The 18,457-nt window shown below is 40.0% G+C and overlaps 1 protein-coding gene across 3 annotated transcripts in view; it reads left to right on the top strand.

Moving 5' to 3' along the window:
• HMGCLL1 (3-hydroxymethyl-3-methylglutaryl-CoA lyase like 1) overlaps positions 1-18,457 on the top strand; it is a 200,724-nt gene that overhangs the window by 101,591 nt on the left and 80,676 nt on the right. For all 3 annotated transcript variants that reach the window (XM_038746535.1, XM_038746544.1, XM_038746551.1), the window contains one exon: positions 207-395. In XM_038746535.1, the coding sequence (XP_038602463.1) occupies positions 207-395 (189 nt within the window). The remainder of the gene's footprint in view (positions 1-206; positions 396-18,457) is intronic.

An 18,457-nucleotide genomic window follows, 5' to 3' on the forward strand; every position in this document is an offset into this window, starting at 1 on the left:
TCACACGGCAGACAAGTGGGGGATCAGGGATTAGAAACCAGATCCTTCTGACTCCCAGGCCAGACTAGGACCCATCAACTAGGCCACACTGTTTCTTTTTATGTTTAGATTATCCTTGCTGATGAATGTAGGGATTGATCATTTATTGTTTGTCTCATGCCTCCTCAGTGCCCTACTTTTAATAGAGCTTCATCTTTTCTCAACAGGTATCTAAGAAACTGTATGGCATGGGCTGCTATGAGATATCTTTGGGGGACACAATTGGAGTGGGGACTCCTGGAAACATGAAAAAAATGTTGGAAAGTGTTATGAAAGAAATCCCACAGAGTGCTCTTGGTGTACATTGTCATGACACTTATGGACAGGCCTTAGCAAATATTCTCACTGCCTTGCAGGTAATTTTCAGTCTTTTCTCTGTTTTTAAAGCATAAGTAATATTTCACAGTTTGAGTCAAATCAGTATTTGGAATCATTATCTTTCCAGCTTCTCATGCCAACAGGGAGTTTTGAAGACTAAAAGGGTTTTGTTTATTTACTAGTGTCATGAAGGAGTATCTTAGTAGCCATAATATTTATTAAGCATCTGTTGTATGGAAAGCACTGAAATGTAGACATTATGCTTGAACTCTACAATCTAAGAATACAGGTTCAATGCACTTGGCGAGACGTCTAAGGAAAGCAGAAACAAAAATACGTGCCGTGGATGATTATAAGTACTACGGAAGCAACAGGGCTTCAGGCTTTTAACAGTTTAGAACAGTCATAGAAGTCTCAGCGGTAGGCATGATGGTGGCCTTCCCAACATTTTGAAAGTTGAAAAGCCATGCTGCCACTTGTTTGAGTCCTTTCTGGGCTGGATCATGGGCCAATGAGAGCTTTGGTAGCATAGGGTTGGGCCAGCCTCTCTTTTGTTTAGTTGGCCCTGAAGTTTGGGAGTAAGGGGAGCAATGGAGGAGTTCATGCTTCCAGGCTTTATCAGAGGCTGATGGGAGCAAGCCTCAGTGGAATGGGGAGATAGGGAAATCTCTCTTCTGTGTGATAAATCACAGAATATTGAACTATATTCCTGTGGGTCCTTGGAATATGGAGACCTATCAGCCCCTAATATGTGGGAAAAAAGAGGTCCAGTAATAAGGATGCTTAATATCTTACATTCCAACTTTAGCTTGGGAGATTTTTTTATGGTATTTTCCTAGCACTTACTATGTGCCAGGCACCAAACCAAGAACTGGAGTAGATACAAGCTCATCAGGATGGACACAGCACATGTCCCACCTAGGGCTCAAAGTCTTAATCCCCATTTTACAGATGAGGTAACGGAGGCACGGAGAAGTTGACTTGCCCCAGGTCACACAGTATACAAGTGGCACAGCTGGGAATAGAACTTAGGTCCTCTGACTCTCGGGACCTTGTTGTTTCCACTAGGCCATCCTCCTCCTCTAAGAATTGTGCTCAGTGTAATAAACTCAGTCTTCAGTGTTGCATTAGATATTGCTGAGTGGAGTCTCCAGTTTAAACTGTTAAAGCATTCTTTGAAAATATCCCTTAGGTTTTGTAAGATTCTCTTTCCCCTTGAAATTTATTCGATATTAATAGAATGACAACTTCCAGTGGTTATCTTAAGTTTAATACACAAAGAGTCCATAATAAATTCCAGAGAAATAATCCCATATTAAATGTGGGTGCAAATGCTAGAGAAACATGTTAAGACATTTTGTATTAAAAGAGCAATGTACTCTAGTGGTTTTTGGTTTTACCAAAGTAACATTTCTTAAGCTCAATTGAAACCAATCTGTCTTTTATTCTCAGAATAGAAGTGTATGTCAGTAAGACCACACACAAAGGTTTTCATGGTGCAAATCAATAAGTACATCTAAGCCCTTAGTCTTTGATATAGAGTTGCTTGCTGGATGTTTTAATGGAATGCTAATATGAAGTCCAATAAGGGCTTATTCTGATTTTCAAACATATGTGCACAAATCCTTTTGTATCCTGGAGAAGTAAGGAAAAAATCTTATGTGGGATTAGGGAGGAAAGGAACTGTATACTATTTTCTCTCTTGAGTGGGAGGAAATGTGACCTAATGTTAACAACAATGGAAAACATCTATATGGGGTTCTGTTCTCTTAGTTGTATGATATGGGTTTCTCTGCAGAAAATTATTTCATGGAGGATTTTATCTGTGGAAAATGTATCTTATGACTTAGCTCTGCCCAGGGCACATCTAAGTCCAGCACCAACCCAGTGCTTTCATAGAGAGCTATAAGGCAGGATAAAATTTTCCAACCCTTGTTCCACAGTTTCTTCATATTGTCTATCCTGGGTACATCAATATACCTGCTAGATTGTCAGAGTTAAAAGAACATGTCCTGACCCCGGGGTAGGAGTTTCTGATAGCAAAACAATAACCCTTGACAATTTAATCTAATGCATTATCTTGGGCTCTCTTCACTTTGTTCTTCTTTTTCTCTCCTTTCTTCTTTATTCTCTATACTTCACACTTGCCCAAACTCTAGTAGTTACTAAGGGATGAATAATTAAAGAATAGTCCAGAGTAGGTAGAGGTAGAATCTGCTGGGGCAAAGAGGGGTAGAGATGACATGGGATGCAAACTCTTTTTTTTGCATGTGTCATATTGCATATTTTGACACTTGGTTTTAATAATTGAACCTATAGGTAAAATCTTCTCTCTTTTTGAAAACAATGAGAGGAGTGAGGAATTTTGTATTCATCTTATATTAATACACACTAGATTCTGCACTTACAGAAAATGTCTTCAATAGATGAGGGTGTCTATGCAAAAATGCTTCAGTTAACATCCCATGAAACAAGCCTTAGTTGTAACGTGTTTCCCAAAGAACATTTTAGTCCTGCAAATGCTTTAAAATGCATATTACTGTACTTTATCTGAGATGCTACATGGAGAGTTATATATAAGAAATATTTTATATTATTGGTGTATAGAGATATTAGCCAGGCTGAGAGTCTCATCTTAAAATAAAACAATTTAGGATGAAATATATATATTTAGTGAATCCTTCCTTATTGTGGACTTGGTATGCAAGGTTAATTAAGTCCTTTGGTTAATATCAAGGTGATTATTCTTATGTGAATAATATCAAATTGAAGGTAGTAATAGAAGAATAGGTTAAAGAATATAGTTGATTGAATGGTGTGTATGAATATTTGTAGACATTAGGGATAGCTTTAAATTTCATGTGCAGCAATATATTTGTCTTCAGAGGTACCTGTAAGGCATACCTTTGAAAGAGAAGCAACATGGCCTAGTGGATAGAGCATGGGCCTGGCAGTCAGGAGGATCTGGGTTCTAATCCTGGCTCCACCACTTGTCTGCTATGTGACCTTGGACAAGTCACTTCATTCTTCTGTGCCTTTGTTACATCATCTGTAAAATGGGGATTGAGACCGTGAGCCTCATGTGGGACAGAGACTGTGTCCAACCTGATTTGCCTGTATGTGCCTGGCACATAGTAAATGCTCAACAAATAGAACTATTATTATTATTATCATTATTATTAAAGCCATAACTTACCATTTTTATCAAATATCAGAAATAATTGACTAAAACAAAAAAAAAAAACCCAGACTACCATTTAGAAATGTATTACATTCATGTCGAGACCACAAATAAGTGATTTTTCGAAGATCAGACAGCAGATATGTGGCAGAGCCGGGTTTAGAACCCAGGTCCTCTGACTTCCAGTCCTGTGCTCTTTCCAATAGGCCAAACTAACACTGACCAGAATTAGATTTTCAGACAGTAAAGATTAACAGTAGAGAGCTAAACTTTAACCTAGACTGATTTAGAAAATAACATCACTTAACAGCCCCGGTTTTAGGCCATTCTTTAAATTGCTCTAAAGATTCAATCAGTAAAATTACATTTATCAACATCTAATCAATCAACCTACCAATGGTATTTATTGCACACTATGTGCAGAACATGCCTGGGAAAGTAAATAGGAATAGTTTATGTGATTGTTCCAGACTGTATAATGCCCACAGAATTTGGATAATACAACTTTCTTGCCCCAGGACTACTGTGCCCAAATGTGACACAAAGATTTTCCTCCTATAAATTATGAGATAATGTCTTTGTGGAATTTAATGAATGAACTGTACACTTGTTGAGATCATAGTCATTGGAAATAGAACAAATTCCCAAGGACTAGAAATAGGACTAGATAGTCTCTCAGTGTTCTTTCCAGTGCAGACTCTAGAAAAAAAAAGAGACAGTTTGCTTGTGAGATTTAATATTGAAGGACATGCCATTTTTAAGGAAATAGATTTATTAAATTGCCTTGTTTAGGAGTGGACTTAATGGGAAAGAGCGTGGCCTAACTGAAGAAGTCCAGATCTCAGAGTCAGAGGACCCAGGTTTGAATTCTACCTCCACGACTTGCCTGCTTTTTTACCTTGGGAGAGTTACTTCATCTGTGAAATACTTGTTCTCCATACCTTTTAGACTGTGAGTCCTGTGTGGGCCATGGACTGTGGCTGATATGCTTAAATTGTATCAACCCCAGTGCTTAGTGTAATGCTTGTCACAAAGTAAGCACTTAGCAAATGCCAATCAATCAATTATACTTATTGAGCCCTTACTATGCTCAGAGATCTGTCCTAAGTGCCTAGAAGAGTGCAGTACAAAAGAGCTCCTTGCATAATACCAAAATTATTATTATTATTATTATTATTATTATTATTGTTATAATTACAGTTGTTGTGGTTAGGATAACTAGGTGGGTATTGCCACTTCCTCTGTTGTTATTAGGGAGAAGAATGAGGCTTTTTGATAATCTTTTTTTGCCTAAATATCTTGTCAATAACTAAGTGGTTTCATTATTTTCATCACCGCTTCTTACCTAACCTTGCTCATTTCCCACTGCAACTCAGCCTGCCCGTTTCACTCCTCTAACACCAACCTACTTACTGTATCTCAATCTCACCTTTCTCATCATTGACTCCTTGCTCATCTATGTCCTCCCTCTAGCCTTTTGGAATCTTTCTTCTTTCCTGCCTGACAGACTGCTACTCCCTCCATCTTCATTATCTCATTTCCTGCAACAAATCTTCCCTGACTCATGTCTCATTTCCCCACCCCATTCACTGTCCCTTCTATATCATCTAAGTACTTGGGTCTCTACCCATTATCAATTTGGATACTCACCCCACCTCCAACTCCACAGCACATATGGACATATCATTATACTTTGCTGCTTCCCTTATTGTAATTCAATGTCTCTCTGTCCCACCAGATTGTAAACACCTTGAGGGAAGGGATCCTATCTACTTACTTTATTGTATTATGCTCTTCCAAGCACCTCCTACAATGAGTGCCTCCATACCCAGTAAGTGTTCAGTAAATACCACTGATTGATTGACTGATTCATATAAAACTACATAACTACGGTGGGCTAAAGTCTGATTTCCTGGGGAAGCATGCTTACCATTGGAATTCACTTACACAACCTTTTTTTTGCAGACACAGAGAAGGGATACGCAAGTTCTTTTTGTGGGACTGTTATGGAATTGGATTTAAGAGATTATTATTATTATTATTATTGAGTGCCACAGAGTCATTTCTGATTCACAGAAACTCTATGGATATATTTTCTACAGAACATCCTGTCTTCTGCCATAATCCATAACTTTTCTAATGGCTGTTCCATTATTGTTGTTATGGTCTCTATCCATCCAGCTGCTGGTCTGCCTCTTGCACATTTTCTCTGGACTTTTCCTAGTATTAGTGTCTTCTCCAGAGAATTAGTCCTCCTGATGATGTGTCCAAAATACATTAATCTAAGTCGAGTTATTTGGCCTTCCAAAGACCATTTTGGCTTAATTTGCTCCAAAATCCATTTGTTTGTGTTTTGGGCAGTCTCAAAAGCCTTCTCCAACACCACATTTCAAAAGATTCGATTCTCTTTCTATCCTGTTTTTTTTTCACTGTCCAGCTTTCAGATCCATACATTGTCACTGGAAACGTCATAGAATTGACAATTTGTATTTTTGTGGTAATTGTTACAACAGCACATTTCATGACTTTTTCCATGCTCTTCACAGTAGGTCTTCCTAACATTAATCTTCGGTGTATTTCTTGACTACTAGTTCCTTTATTTTCGATTATCGATCCCAGGAGAGAAAAACTGACAACTATATCAGTCTTCTCTCCATCCACTACAAATGAGTTAAAACTTCCAATTGTCATGATCTTTGTTTTCTTGACATTCAAATGTAGGCCTATCTTTTTCCTCCATTCCTTAACTTTTAACAATAGGCCTTTCAAGTCTTCTTCACTTTCTGCTAGTAGGGTAGTACCATCAGCATAACGAAGGTTGTTCATATTCCTTCCTCCAATCTTTACTCCCTTTCATCTTCATCCCTTCATCATACTCGTCTTCATCCAATCTGGTTTCTCTCATTATGTATTCGGTATAAAAAATGAACAAATAAGATGATAAGATACATCCTTGTCTTAAGCCCTTACTAATGGAAAACCAATCTGTTTCTCCATATTCTATTCTTATTGTAGCCTTCTGTTTGGCATACAGGTTCCATATTAATGCAATTAAATGGTCTGGCATAACCATTTTCCTTAATATGCTCCAGAGTTTCTCGTGATTCACGCAAAGGCCTTACTATAATCAGTAAAGCACATGCTGACTTCCTTTTGATATTCTCTTGTCCTTTCAATTATCCAATGGACATCAGCAATAATATTTCACATCCCTTGTACTTTCTGGGCTCCTGCTTGAACATCAGGAAATTCACATTCCATGTACATTGCTATATAACTTTTTGCAATACCTTGCTGATGTGTGAGATCAAGTAAACTGTATAATAATTGTCGCATTATTTGTATCTCCTTTCTTCAGTATTGGAACATCTCTTCCAGTCAGATGGCTATTGTCTGGCTAGCCATACCTGTTGACATAGTTTGGTAAGGACTCTAACCAGTTCCTCTCCAGCTGCCTGAAACACCTCAATATGAAGCCTACCAAAGCCTGGTGCCTTATTTTTGGCAAGATGGTTTAAAGCTGATCTAACTTCACTTTCAATGATAAGTGGTTCTAATTCAAAAAGAACTTCTTAAAATACTTCTTGTATATTGTGATCTCTCTGGTATAGTTTCTGTGTGTATTCCTTACGTCTCTGTTTGATTCCACTGGCATCATGTATCATCAGTCCATCTTTGCTTTTGACAAAGCCAATGCAAGGACAACATGTTCCCTTAATTTCCTTAATCTTCTGAAATAGTGATCTTGTCCACCCACATTTGTTATTGACTTCCATTTCTTTACATATGCTGTTATAATATTACTGTTTGTCCTTTCTGGCAGAGCACTGGAATTCTCAGCTCAGTTGTTTAACCAGGTTCTTTTGTCCTCTGATTTTTGCTTCTTTCCTTTTTCTGGCTACTTCCAGAGTTATGTTTGATATACACTTTGGCTTTTTCTGCTTCCTGACCTTTTGCAATGCTGTCTTCCTTGGTGATATTTTTAACCTCCATCCACATTTTCTGTAGTTTCTTGTCTGTGAGATTAAGTGCCCCAAATCGATTTTTTTCACGATCCTTAAATACTGGGGAAATAGATGTCAGATCATATTTGGGCAGCTGTAAGGCATGAGACTGTAAACCTATGTGAGCAGGGATTATCTCTCTTCTTTTCTGTATTGTACTTTCCAAGCACTTAGTACAGTGCTCTGCACACAGTAAGCACTCAATAAATACAATTGAAGGAATGAATTAATGGATTTGAGACAAATTGGAGGTTTGGGGATTTAGAAGGACAGATCAACCTGAACATCAGAAAATCTATAATAAACAGTGCCTAAAGCAGAAAGAGTTACCACAGCAGTGCAGTAGGTTTCTCCATCAGTGTCAACAGCAACACAGGTAGGCAATGCATTATAATAAATACTAAAAAAGGCTCAGAAAAATATATTGAGAGACAACATCTCTCAGTTAAAAATGTGTAGGAAATGGATAATAGCAGAACAGCCAAGCAGTTCCTGAATGGTTTGCCCAAAAGGAAAGTCCTAGGCAGAAAGGGCATGAGACTTTTAGAAATACTGAAGTGCAACTTATATCATTGTCTATCAAGGGATGCACTGAACAGCATTCCCTGATAGAACAGTAGGCCAGTGAACCTACTGTATGTCAACCAGGAGGAGGGGTGGGTGTTCTGAAATTGATGTTTGGGAGAGATTGTGATTCAAGGAGAAGAATGAAGAGATAAGACTAGGCCCTCCAGATAGCAACAACAATTAACTCAGCAAAGAACAATCTTAGGGTGCTCTGAGGTCTGGTAAAACCCGGCAGTAGGTTTTCAGCTGGTCTGTCTTCTCCTGAATCTGTTTTGACAGCAGGGGCTTTTGTGTTTGCTGTCTAGTTTTTGGTGCTGAGACTCACTCAGCCCTGGCTCTTGCTTCCAAGTTGCGTGGCTCAGAAGCTGCACCAACATTTCACACCTCAGGTCCGATTTTACACTGGCCTGAGAGGGGAAGGCGAGGAAATGGAAGGCTAGGGGTTCCACATTGTACATTCAAACCAGTATAGGCTGAATCAAGTAGATTTACATAAAGTAGTAGCTGTGTGATGTTATCACAGCAAGCTCTCATTGTGGGCAGGGAGTGTGTCTGTTATTTTGTTATATTGTACTCTCCCAAGTGCTTAGTACAGTACTCTGTACATGGTAAGCACTCAACAATTGTGATAGACTGGGTCTGTGCTGATGGTGGAAAAGATTGGTGGTCTTACATTGGGCTTAACAGCCACTTTTTCCCATAGATTGTGAGTCCATCCAGTGGACAGGATCCTTGCCTAATTCCCACCTGTGTATTCACTCCCAGTGCTCAGTACAGTGCTCTGCCCAGAATAAGTGCTTCACAAATACCATTACTACTACTACAGTGCAGTGGTATCAACATGAACCCAGAAGAGAGAGAGAGAGAGCAGGAGAGAAAGAAATGGAAAGAAGGCATGGAAGCAAAGAGGTACCCAGGGTTTGAGTAGCTATGGTGACATGGGACTTGAGGGAAAGATAATATGGAATTATGTAACTTTGCCTATCAAGTCCATGATCTTAGGAAAGGGAGTAGGTACAATGCTTATTCTTGAAATCACACAAACCTGAGAATTTTTATAGGTGGAATAGCTTTTGACTAAAGGAAAATAACTCTACACATCTGTATGTCATCATTGGCCACAAACAGTCTCTATGAGGAGCAATTGGACTGCTTTCCTAAGAAGCAGAGTAGCCTAGTGGAAAGACCAAGGGTCTGAAAGACCCTATATCTCCATCTGTATTCACTCCCTTGGTGAACTCATTTGCTCCCATGGCTTCAACTATCATCTCTACGCTGATGAGACCCAAATCTACATCTCCACCCCTATTCTCTCTCCCTCCCTCCAGGCTCATATCTCCTCCTGCCTTCAGGACATCTCCATCTGGATGTCTGCCCATCATCTAAAGCTCAATATGTTCAAGACTGAGTTCCTTATCTTCCCTCCCAAACCCTGTCCTCTCCGTGACTTTCCCTTTACTGTGGATGGCACTGCCATCCTTCCCGTCTCACAAGCCCTCAACCTTGGTGTCATCCTTGACTCCACTTTCTCATTCACCCTACACATCCAATCGGTCACCAAAATCTGCCAGTCTCACCTCCACAATATCGCCAAGATTCACCCTTTCCTCTCCACCCAAACCGCTACCTTGCTGGTTCAATCTTTCATCCTATCCCCACTGGATTACTGCATCAGCTGCCTTTCTAATCTCCCACCGTCCTGTCTCTCCTCACTTCAGTCTGTACTTCTCTCTGCTGCCTGGGTTATCTTTCTTTAGAAATGCTCTGAGCATGTCACTTGCCTCCTCAAAAATCTCCGGTGGTTGCCTATCAACCTTCAGATCAAGTAAAAACTCCTCACTCTTGGCTTCAAAGCTCTCTATTACTATGCCCCTTCCTATCTCACCTACCTTCCCTCCTTCTACAGCCCAGCCTACACACTCCACTCCTCTGCCACTAATCTCCTCACTGTACCTCGTTCTCAGCTGTCCTGTCATCAGCCCCTGGCCCACATCCTACCTCTGGCCTGGAATGCCCTCCCTCCACACATCCACCAAACTATCTCTCTTCCTCCCTCAAAGCCCTACTGAGAGCTCACTTCCTCCAGGAGGCCTTCCCAGACTGAGCCCCCCTTTTCCTCTCCTCCTCCTCCCCTTCTCCTCCTCCCTCCCTCTGCTCTACCCCCTTCCCCTCCCCACAGCACTTATGTATATTTGTATATATTTATTACTCTATTTTATTAATGATGTGTATATAGCTATAATTCTATTTATTCTAATGGTATTGACACCTTGCCTACTTGTTTTATTTTGTTGTCTGTCTCCCCCTTCTAGACTGTGAGCCCACTGTTGGGTAGGGACCATCTCTACATGTTGCCGATTTGTACTTCCCAAGCGCTTAGTATAGTGCTTTGCACACAGTAAGCATTAAATAAATACAATTCAATGAATGAATGAAAAGAAGATCTGGGTTTTAATCCCAGCTCCACCATGTACCCACTATGTGACCTTGGGCAAGTCATTTCACTTCTCTGTGCTTCAGTTCCCTCATCTGCAAAATGGGTATCGAATACCTGTTCTCCCTCCTATTTAGTCTGTGAGGCGCACGTGGGACCTGATCATTTTGTATCTATCTCAGCGCTTAATACAGTGCTTGGCATATACTAAGTGCTTAACAAATAGTATTCCCTGCATTCAATGACCAAACTGGAAGGAAGCCTCAATCTTCAAGTGGAGGTGACTGAAGAGAAGCATAGTTCAGTGAAGAATATCATGCACACAGGCCTCAGGCCTCTCAGGTAGCTGGAACAGTGTTTTTCTGGAAGTTTTGAAGCTACTGCAACTGAGGCAGACGCAGGATATGCGGGGGACATCATACACTTTGCTTTTCCGGGAAACGGTTTACAGTGCTCTGTCCTGGAAGTGAACATTAAGGCTCAGAGAGACATATAATAAATGGAAACTTGGCCTAATAGCAGGAAACAAATGGGAGTTGTAAATGGAACTTATTTTTTCAGTCTGGAAAGCACATACTAGCACGGCAGTGGAGGCATCAGTCTTAGGATCCCAGATTTTTATTGCTTAAACATATGCCTCGCAGTATACTGTAGATGATTGTATTAAAAAGCAAAAATTGTACATTTTCAAATAATGAGTCAGGAGCAACACTAATAAGAAGCTATGTTTTTGCAGGATAGGGTGGGAAATTTAGTAATCAGGCTAAACTAAAGTGTCAGATCAATAGGGTGAAAAAAAGAACATGAAATATTTTAGTAATGGGAAAAAGCCATATGGTCCAACAAACCTGTCCTTTTAAAAAATTTATCTTAGCCCCACCTTCCTGTCTTTTCACCATACCACTTAATCTTCTCCTGAAGGGCTAAGCCAAGGTGTCTCTTGAACTTATGAATGCGTTTTGCTTAGTCCTCTTTCCTTGTAATGTATTCCATATGCTTATTACCCACTATGTGAATTCTACTTCAACTTAGTTGTTTAATTTCTCTATTAGATCTTTACTTTGGAACACACTGCTTGTGTAAATGGATAGTTTTTCCAATTCAATAGATGATGCATTTTTAAGGTTTTGAGTATCTGAAGTTTGGCCTAGTGAAAAGAACATGGGGCTGGGAGTCAGAGCACTGGGGTTCCAATTCCAGCTCCACCACTTGTGTCCTGAACTTGGGCGAGTCACTTAACTTCTCTGTGCCTTAATTTTTATCTGCAAAATGGGAATTAAATCCTACTCCCTCCGGATAAGATTGTTAGCCTTATATTGGACACTGTGACTGTGTCCAGCCTGATCACCTAATATCTACCCCAGGATTTAGTACAGTGTTTGGCACATAGTAAGCACTTAAAAAATGGCATAATTAATTATTAGAATTATGTTTCAAGGGTAAATGTCATGGTACCCTAACCAACACCATTATTCAATAGTGTTTATAGAACCAGGCACTAGACAGAATACAATACTAGCAAGAGATTCAGTCCCTGGCCCAGAAAACTTTGCGATCTAATGGAAAATTAAAGCCAAGTTGTGATAATAATAATGGCATTAAGTGCTTACTACGTTCAAAGCACTGCTCTAAGCACTGGGGAGGTTACAAGGTGATCAGGTTGTCCCATGGGGGGCTCACAGGCCTAATCCCCATTTTACAGTTGAGGGAACTGAGGCCCAGAGAAGTGAATTGACTTGCCCAAAGTCACACAGCTGACAATTGGAGGAGCAGGGATTTGAACCCATGACATTTGACTCCAAAGCCCAGGCTCTTTCCACTGAGCCATGCTGCTTCTTGGTAGGCTCAGTTTACAAATGGATACAATTGTACTTGTACTTCCCAAGCGCTTAGTACAATGCTCTTCACACAGTAAGCGCTCAATAAATACGACATGATGATGATGATGATAATTGAGAAAGTAGGGCAGGAAACCTCCAACTGATAAATATCTTGATATGAACATTTGCATGAACACAGCCATTGTCTGAATTGTCACGTGGACATGTTTTCAAAGTTCAGTAAATTAAGGGATGCTGAAGGCATGAAGTTCATAAAGGAGACTTGTGCAAGCCAGTGACGAGGCTGGGAAATGTCAGTCAATTCCTGGTCATGATCAGAGACATTGATGGTAGTGCAGAAATCTTTATGTACCTTCTGCCTGAACCTCCTAACACTTTGAATACCAAAAGAAACAGGAATCAAAATGTTAACATTTTGTACCTGCTTGTTTCTGGGTGTAGGGGCTTCCTAGGTTTGGGAAAACACAGAGTAGAAAAGCATGGCCAGCTAACTTTTGTAGATCCTGAGCCAGCTGAGGACCCCAGTGAAAAGCAGAATCTGGAAAGGAGAGGAATGTCATGGGTTTGTGTGGCCAAGAGCCAGGCTTTGGATTTGCACCAAAGTTTAATGTATTTGAAGTCTTGCCATACTCCAAAAGCTGTCAGAGAGTGGCTAAGCTTTTTTTTTTTCAACTTTTTCAAAGTTCAGTAAATTGAGGGATGCTGAAGGCATGAAGTTTATAAAGGAGACTTGTGCAGGCCAGTGATGAGTCTGGGAATGGGCAATCAATTCTTGGTCACCATCAGAGACATTGGTAGGAGTGCAGGGAGGACATGGCATGGAATGACTGATTGGCCTTCAGCTTAAAGTCACATTCATCAGGCTGTCACATAATCTTTAAAAATTAAAGAGTCCAAAATTATTGTTTACAGTTATGATTGATCTAGAAAACTCAGTTATCCAGAGAGTTCAGACTCTTTGGGGATGTATAGGTCTATCAGGTAGATCCAGACATTTTATTTCAAACCAATGTAAGGGTAGGGAAATAGAGATATTTCAATTGATTATATCTAATCCTGGCCCTGTTGCTTGCTGTGTGGCCTTGAAAGTCACTTAACTTCTTCATGCCTCAATTTCTTCATCTGTAAAATGGGGATTCAATACCTGTTCTCCCTTCCCCTTAGACTGTGAGCCCCATGTGGACAGGGACTGTGTCTGACCTGATTATTTTGTATCTATCCCAGTGCTTAGTACAGTACTTGGTGCATGTTAGGCATTTAACTACCACAAATATTAATTATTACTATAAGGGACTGTAATATTCACAAGGTAGAGTGAAATTCTGTACTTTCGTGGCACAGTTCAGGGAGAGCATAACATAGTGGTTACAGTATGTTTAACTCTTCATCCTTAAGTGTCCAGTATATAAGAACAGTCAATTTTCTGATAACACGGAGGCTACTAATCGAGGAAACTTGCGTTGTAGTATTAACACCTTGTCCAATGTCGTGCACATACACAAACTTATTTTATGACACTACGTCTGGTTCTATCTACCCAGATCCCATTGTTGGAATAAATATAATGACGTGGTTGAAAGAGACAGATAAGAAGAAGCTTGGAAATCCCTACCTGGTTATAGCTAACTTTTAAATATGGATAGTAAGGGTTGCTCCCTTGGTTTAGGAAGATCAATTGCTCCCCTGAGTTAGAGGCTATTAAGAGCAAGGTTAGCTGGTTCTGTTCAAAGTTAATTTTTTCTTGTTGTTTATATAAGAATATTAACCTTTTTTTAGTACTTGTTTTTATTATTATGATTATTTTATTATTTATATTTTTTTGTTTTTATCATTATTTCTATTTTTATTAGCTTTAAATGCATGTTATCCAATCTATCAATCAATGGTATTAATTTAGTGTTTAGGTTGTAGGCTGTCAGCTCTTTGTGGGTAGGAAATGTGTCTACAAACTCAGTGATATTTGACTTTCCCAAGTGCATAGTACAGTGCTCTGCACAGTGCTCAAAAAATACAACTGATTAATTGATTGTTTATGCAGAACACTGTACAACAATGCAATGAAGTTAATAGATGTGTTCCCTTCCCAGGCTGGAAGAAAGGCTTAAGGTCTCTTCCAGTTTAGGAGATTTAGCCCCTGAGTGTTACCTAGGAGAGCAGAACTCCTCTTGTCCCACTAAGTGCTCAATAAATATGATTGATTGATTAACCTGGGGGAGAGGGAGACAAAAATTGTTCTTTAAGTCAAGTAGTGGTGGCACTAAGATAAAGTAGGACTTTAAGCTTATTGTGAAGGTGTCTGTTTATTGTTTTATTGTACTTAGTACAATATACTACTCTCTCCACATGCTAAGTACACTGCTCCACACATAGTAAGTGCTCAACTAATACAATTGAATTAATGAATGAATAAACGAATGAATGAAAAACCTCAGGGGCTTTGAATCTTGGCCCTTTTGGGATTTCCAAATCCTCCAGTCCAACAGTGACTGTAGTGATAGGAGGTGACAGGGGGTTGTGGTGGCTATGATTCCCCAAAACATTCCTTCCCCAACACCCTTTGATTCATTATTCAGAATGTTTGTATTTCCAGGTGGTTTTGGCCTATGCCTTCTGGATAATCAAATTTTTACTGTAATTTGCCTTCTGTTTTTTTCTTGGTGTGCACTGACCTAGCAGGTGCACGGTTTCCTCCAGTCTTTACGTCATAGAGCATGCCTACCAACTATGTTGTATTGTCTTCTTCCAAATGCTTAGTCAGTGCTCTACACACAGTAAACACTCAATAAAAAGCACTGATTGATTGGCCCTTTTTAACTAAATTGGTTACCTATTCCAAGACTAATTATTTTTCAGTTTTGAGATTACTCTCCTTTTACCAACAGATGTTGCTATCTACACTGTTCCGATGCTACTCAGCCAATCAATCATATTTATTGGGTGTTTACTGTGTACTAATTACTTGAGAGATTTTCCTTGGGGTTTATTCTGTTTTTAGGTACTCCATTAGGGAAGTACGGTATCCTTGAAATTTATCCATAAAATTCACTCTACACATTTCTCCCCCAAATATCGCTCCAAAAACTTTTTTTTTCGGGTTCCTGAAAGTCCGTATGGGATTGCTGTGTGTTTTTTGCATTGAAGCTGCCTTTGTATCTGCTGTCGGTCATACCCAGACTATTCACCTCTCTGTTGCAACCAGAACCTTCCTAAATTTCTTCCACAAGTACAAATACCTATAAAGAGTGAACAATTAGGGAATTGTAAGGAGAGATAGAGCCCATTAAATCTCTGTGAAGCATGCCTTCTGATTTCCTTTGTGTCAACCTCAGTTTCTTTTAGGCGTCTAGTTGAGATTTGTTAATCCCTGTTCTGCAACTAATTCACTTTAGCTGCTTTTCAACTCTATACTTGTTTCCTGGTCTATAAAATGGAAAGAGTAGCCACTTAATCATATTTTATGATATTTGTTAAGTGGTTATACTATATGCCAAGCACTGTACTAAGCCCTGGGGTAGATACAAACTAATCAGGTTGGAATCAGCCCCGTGCATAGTCTTAATTCCCATTTTACAGAAGAGGTAATTTAGGCACAGAGAGGTTAAGTGACTTGCCCAAGGTCACACAGCAGGCAAGTGGTGGAGCCAGGACTAGAACCCACTACCTTCTGACTCCCAGGTCCATGCTCTGTCTATTAGATAGGGGAAATTTTAGAGTATAACGATGTTTATATTAGTGCTGTGGGACTGAGGTGAGTATCAAACTGCTTAAGTGATATAATTGTCACATAAAAGGTTAACATGATAACAGATAACAAGCTTTGAGTGAACATCAGCAAAATGGTGATGTTGACTGTCCAGTACACTGTGTAGGATGGCACATGTATTTGGGAGTCATCCCCCTCCTCAAAAATCTCTGGTGGTTGCCTATGCCCCTCTGTATCAAACAAAAACTCCTCACCATTGGCTTTAAAGCACTACATCACCTTGCCCCTTCCTACCTTGCCTTTCTTCTCTCCTTCTACAACCCAGCCCACGTACTTCACTCCTCTGGTGCTAAACTTTTCACTGTGCCTCATTCTCACCTGTCTCACTGCCAACCCCTGGCCCACATCTTGCATCTGGCCTGGAACACCCTCCCTCAAATCTGACAGACAATTCCTCTTCCCCCTTTCAAAGCCTTACTGAAGGCATATCTCCTCTGAGGCCTTCCCAGACTAAGCCCCACTTTTCCTCATCTCCCATTCCCTTCTGCATCACCCTGACCTGCTCCCTTTGCTCTTCCCCCCCACTTCCAAGCCCCACAACATTTATGTAAATATCAGCAATTTTATTTATGTGTATTGATGTCTGCTTATTTATATTGATGTCGGTCTCCCCCCTGTAGACTGTGAGCTCACTGTGGGCAGGAAGTGTCACTCTTTATTGTTGTATTTTACTCTCCCAAATGCTTATACAATACTGCACACCAGTAAGTGCTCAAAAATCATTGATTGAGGAGAGTAGAAATTAATCTGGGAAGACCTCCTAGAGATGTGATTCAGACCCAATAACTGCCTTCAAGAAGTTTACAGCCTAGTGGAGAAAGACGTTATTTTCCTGATAGGAAGACTGAAGCAGTTTCTGACAGTAAGGAGGGAATGAGCAAGATATCAGAGGTGGCAGAAATTAGAACAATGTACAGTGAGTAGGTTGATTTAGGAGGAATAAATTGTGCAAGATGGATTGTAAGGTGTGCAAAATAGGAGGGAGAGATCTGATTGGATGATTTAAAACCAAGGATAGGGAATTTCTGCTTCATTCAGAGAGGAATGGGCAGTGTTTTGAGGAATGGGAAGCTGTGTCCAGGGCGTTTTAGAAAAATGATTTTCATCAGAGTGAAGGGAGGTCGGACAGAGGAAAGAATAGAGACAGGGAGATTAGGCTGTTGCAGTAGTGAAACTGGGCTATGACAAGCCTTGGAACCATCAAGGGAGCAGTTCGGATGAAGTTTAGAGAAGCAGTGTGGCATAGTGGAAAGAGAAAAGGCCTGGGAAGTTAGAGGACTTGGGTTCTAATTCCTGCACTGTCATTTGCAAGTCACTTAATTTCTCCATGCCCCAGTTTCTTCCTTTAAAATGGAGGTTAAGTACCTGATCTCCTGCATACATACATGGTGGCTCCTTCTGAGGTAGGGACTATTTCCAATTTGCATATATCTACCCCAGCACTTAGTACAGTGTTCGGCACATACTAAGTGCTTAACAATTACAATAATAATAATGATCTTAATAATAATAATAATTCATTAATTCATTCAATCATATTTATTAAGCACTTACCGTATCATGAAGGGATGGATCCAGGAAATGTTGTGGACCAAAAATCAAGAAGATTTGGTGACTGACTGAATATGGGAGTTGAAATAATAATGATAATAATCATAATCATTCAGTCGTATTTATTGAGCACTTAATGATGTTATTTGTTAAGCACTTACTATGTGCCAAGAACTGTGCTAATATGATGATTATTATTGTGTTTGCTAGGCACTTATTACATGGCAAGTACTGCATTCTGGGTAAATAAATACAAGATAATTATCTTGGGCTCAGTCCCTGTTCCACATGGGGCTCATAATCTAAATTGGAGGGAGGACAGGTATTTAATTCCCATTGTATAGATAGGGAAATGGAGGCCCAGTAAATAATAATAATAATTCTGGTATTTGTTAAGCACTTACTGGTTGCCAGGTGCCGTACTAAGCGCTGGGGTGGATACAAGCAAATTGGGTTGGGCACAGTCCCTGTCTCACGTGGGGCTCACAGTCTCAATCCCCACTTTACAGATGAGGGAACTGAGGCTCAGAGAAGTGAAGTGACTTCCCCAAGGTCAGACAGCAGACAAGTGACAGAGCTGGGATTAGAACCCATGACCTAAAACTTATTATGTGCCAAGCATTGTTCTAAGCACCAGAGTAGATACAAGGTAATCAGACTGTCCAACGTGGGGCTCAGTCTTAATCCTCATTTTCCAGGTGAGGTAACTGAGGCACAGAGAAGTTATATGACTTGCCCAAACTCACACAGCAGATAAGT

The sequence above is a fragment of the Tachyglossus aculeatus genome, chromosome 1 (assembly GCF_015852505.1).
Source record: "Tachyglossus aculeatus isolate mTacAcu1 chromosome 1, mTacAcu1.pri, whole genome shotgun sequence".
Classification (NCBI taxonomy): domain Eukaryota; kingdom Metazoa; phylum Chordata; class Mammalia; order Monotremata; family Tachyglossidae; genus Tachyglossus; species Tachyglossus aculeatus.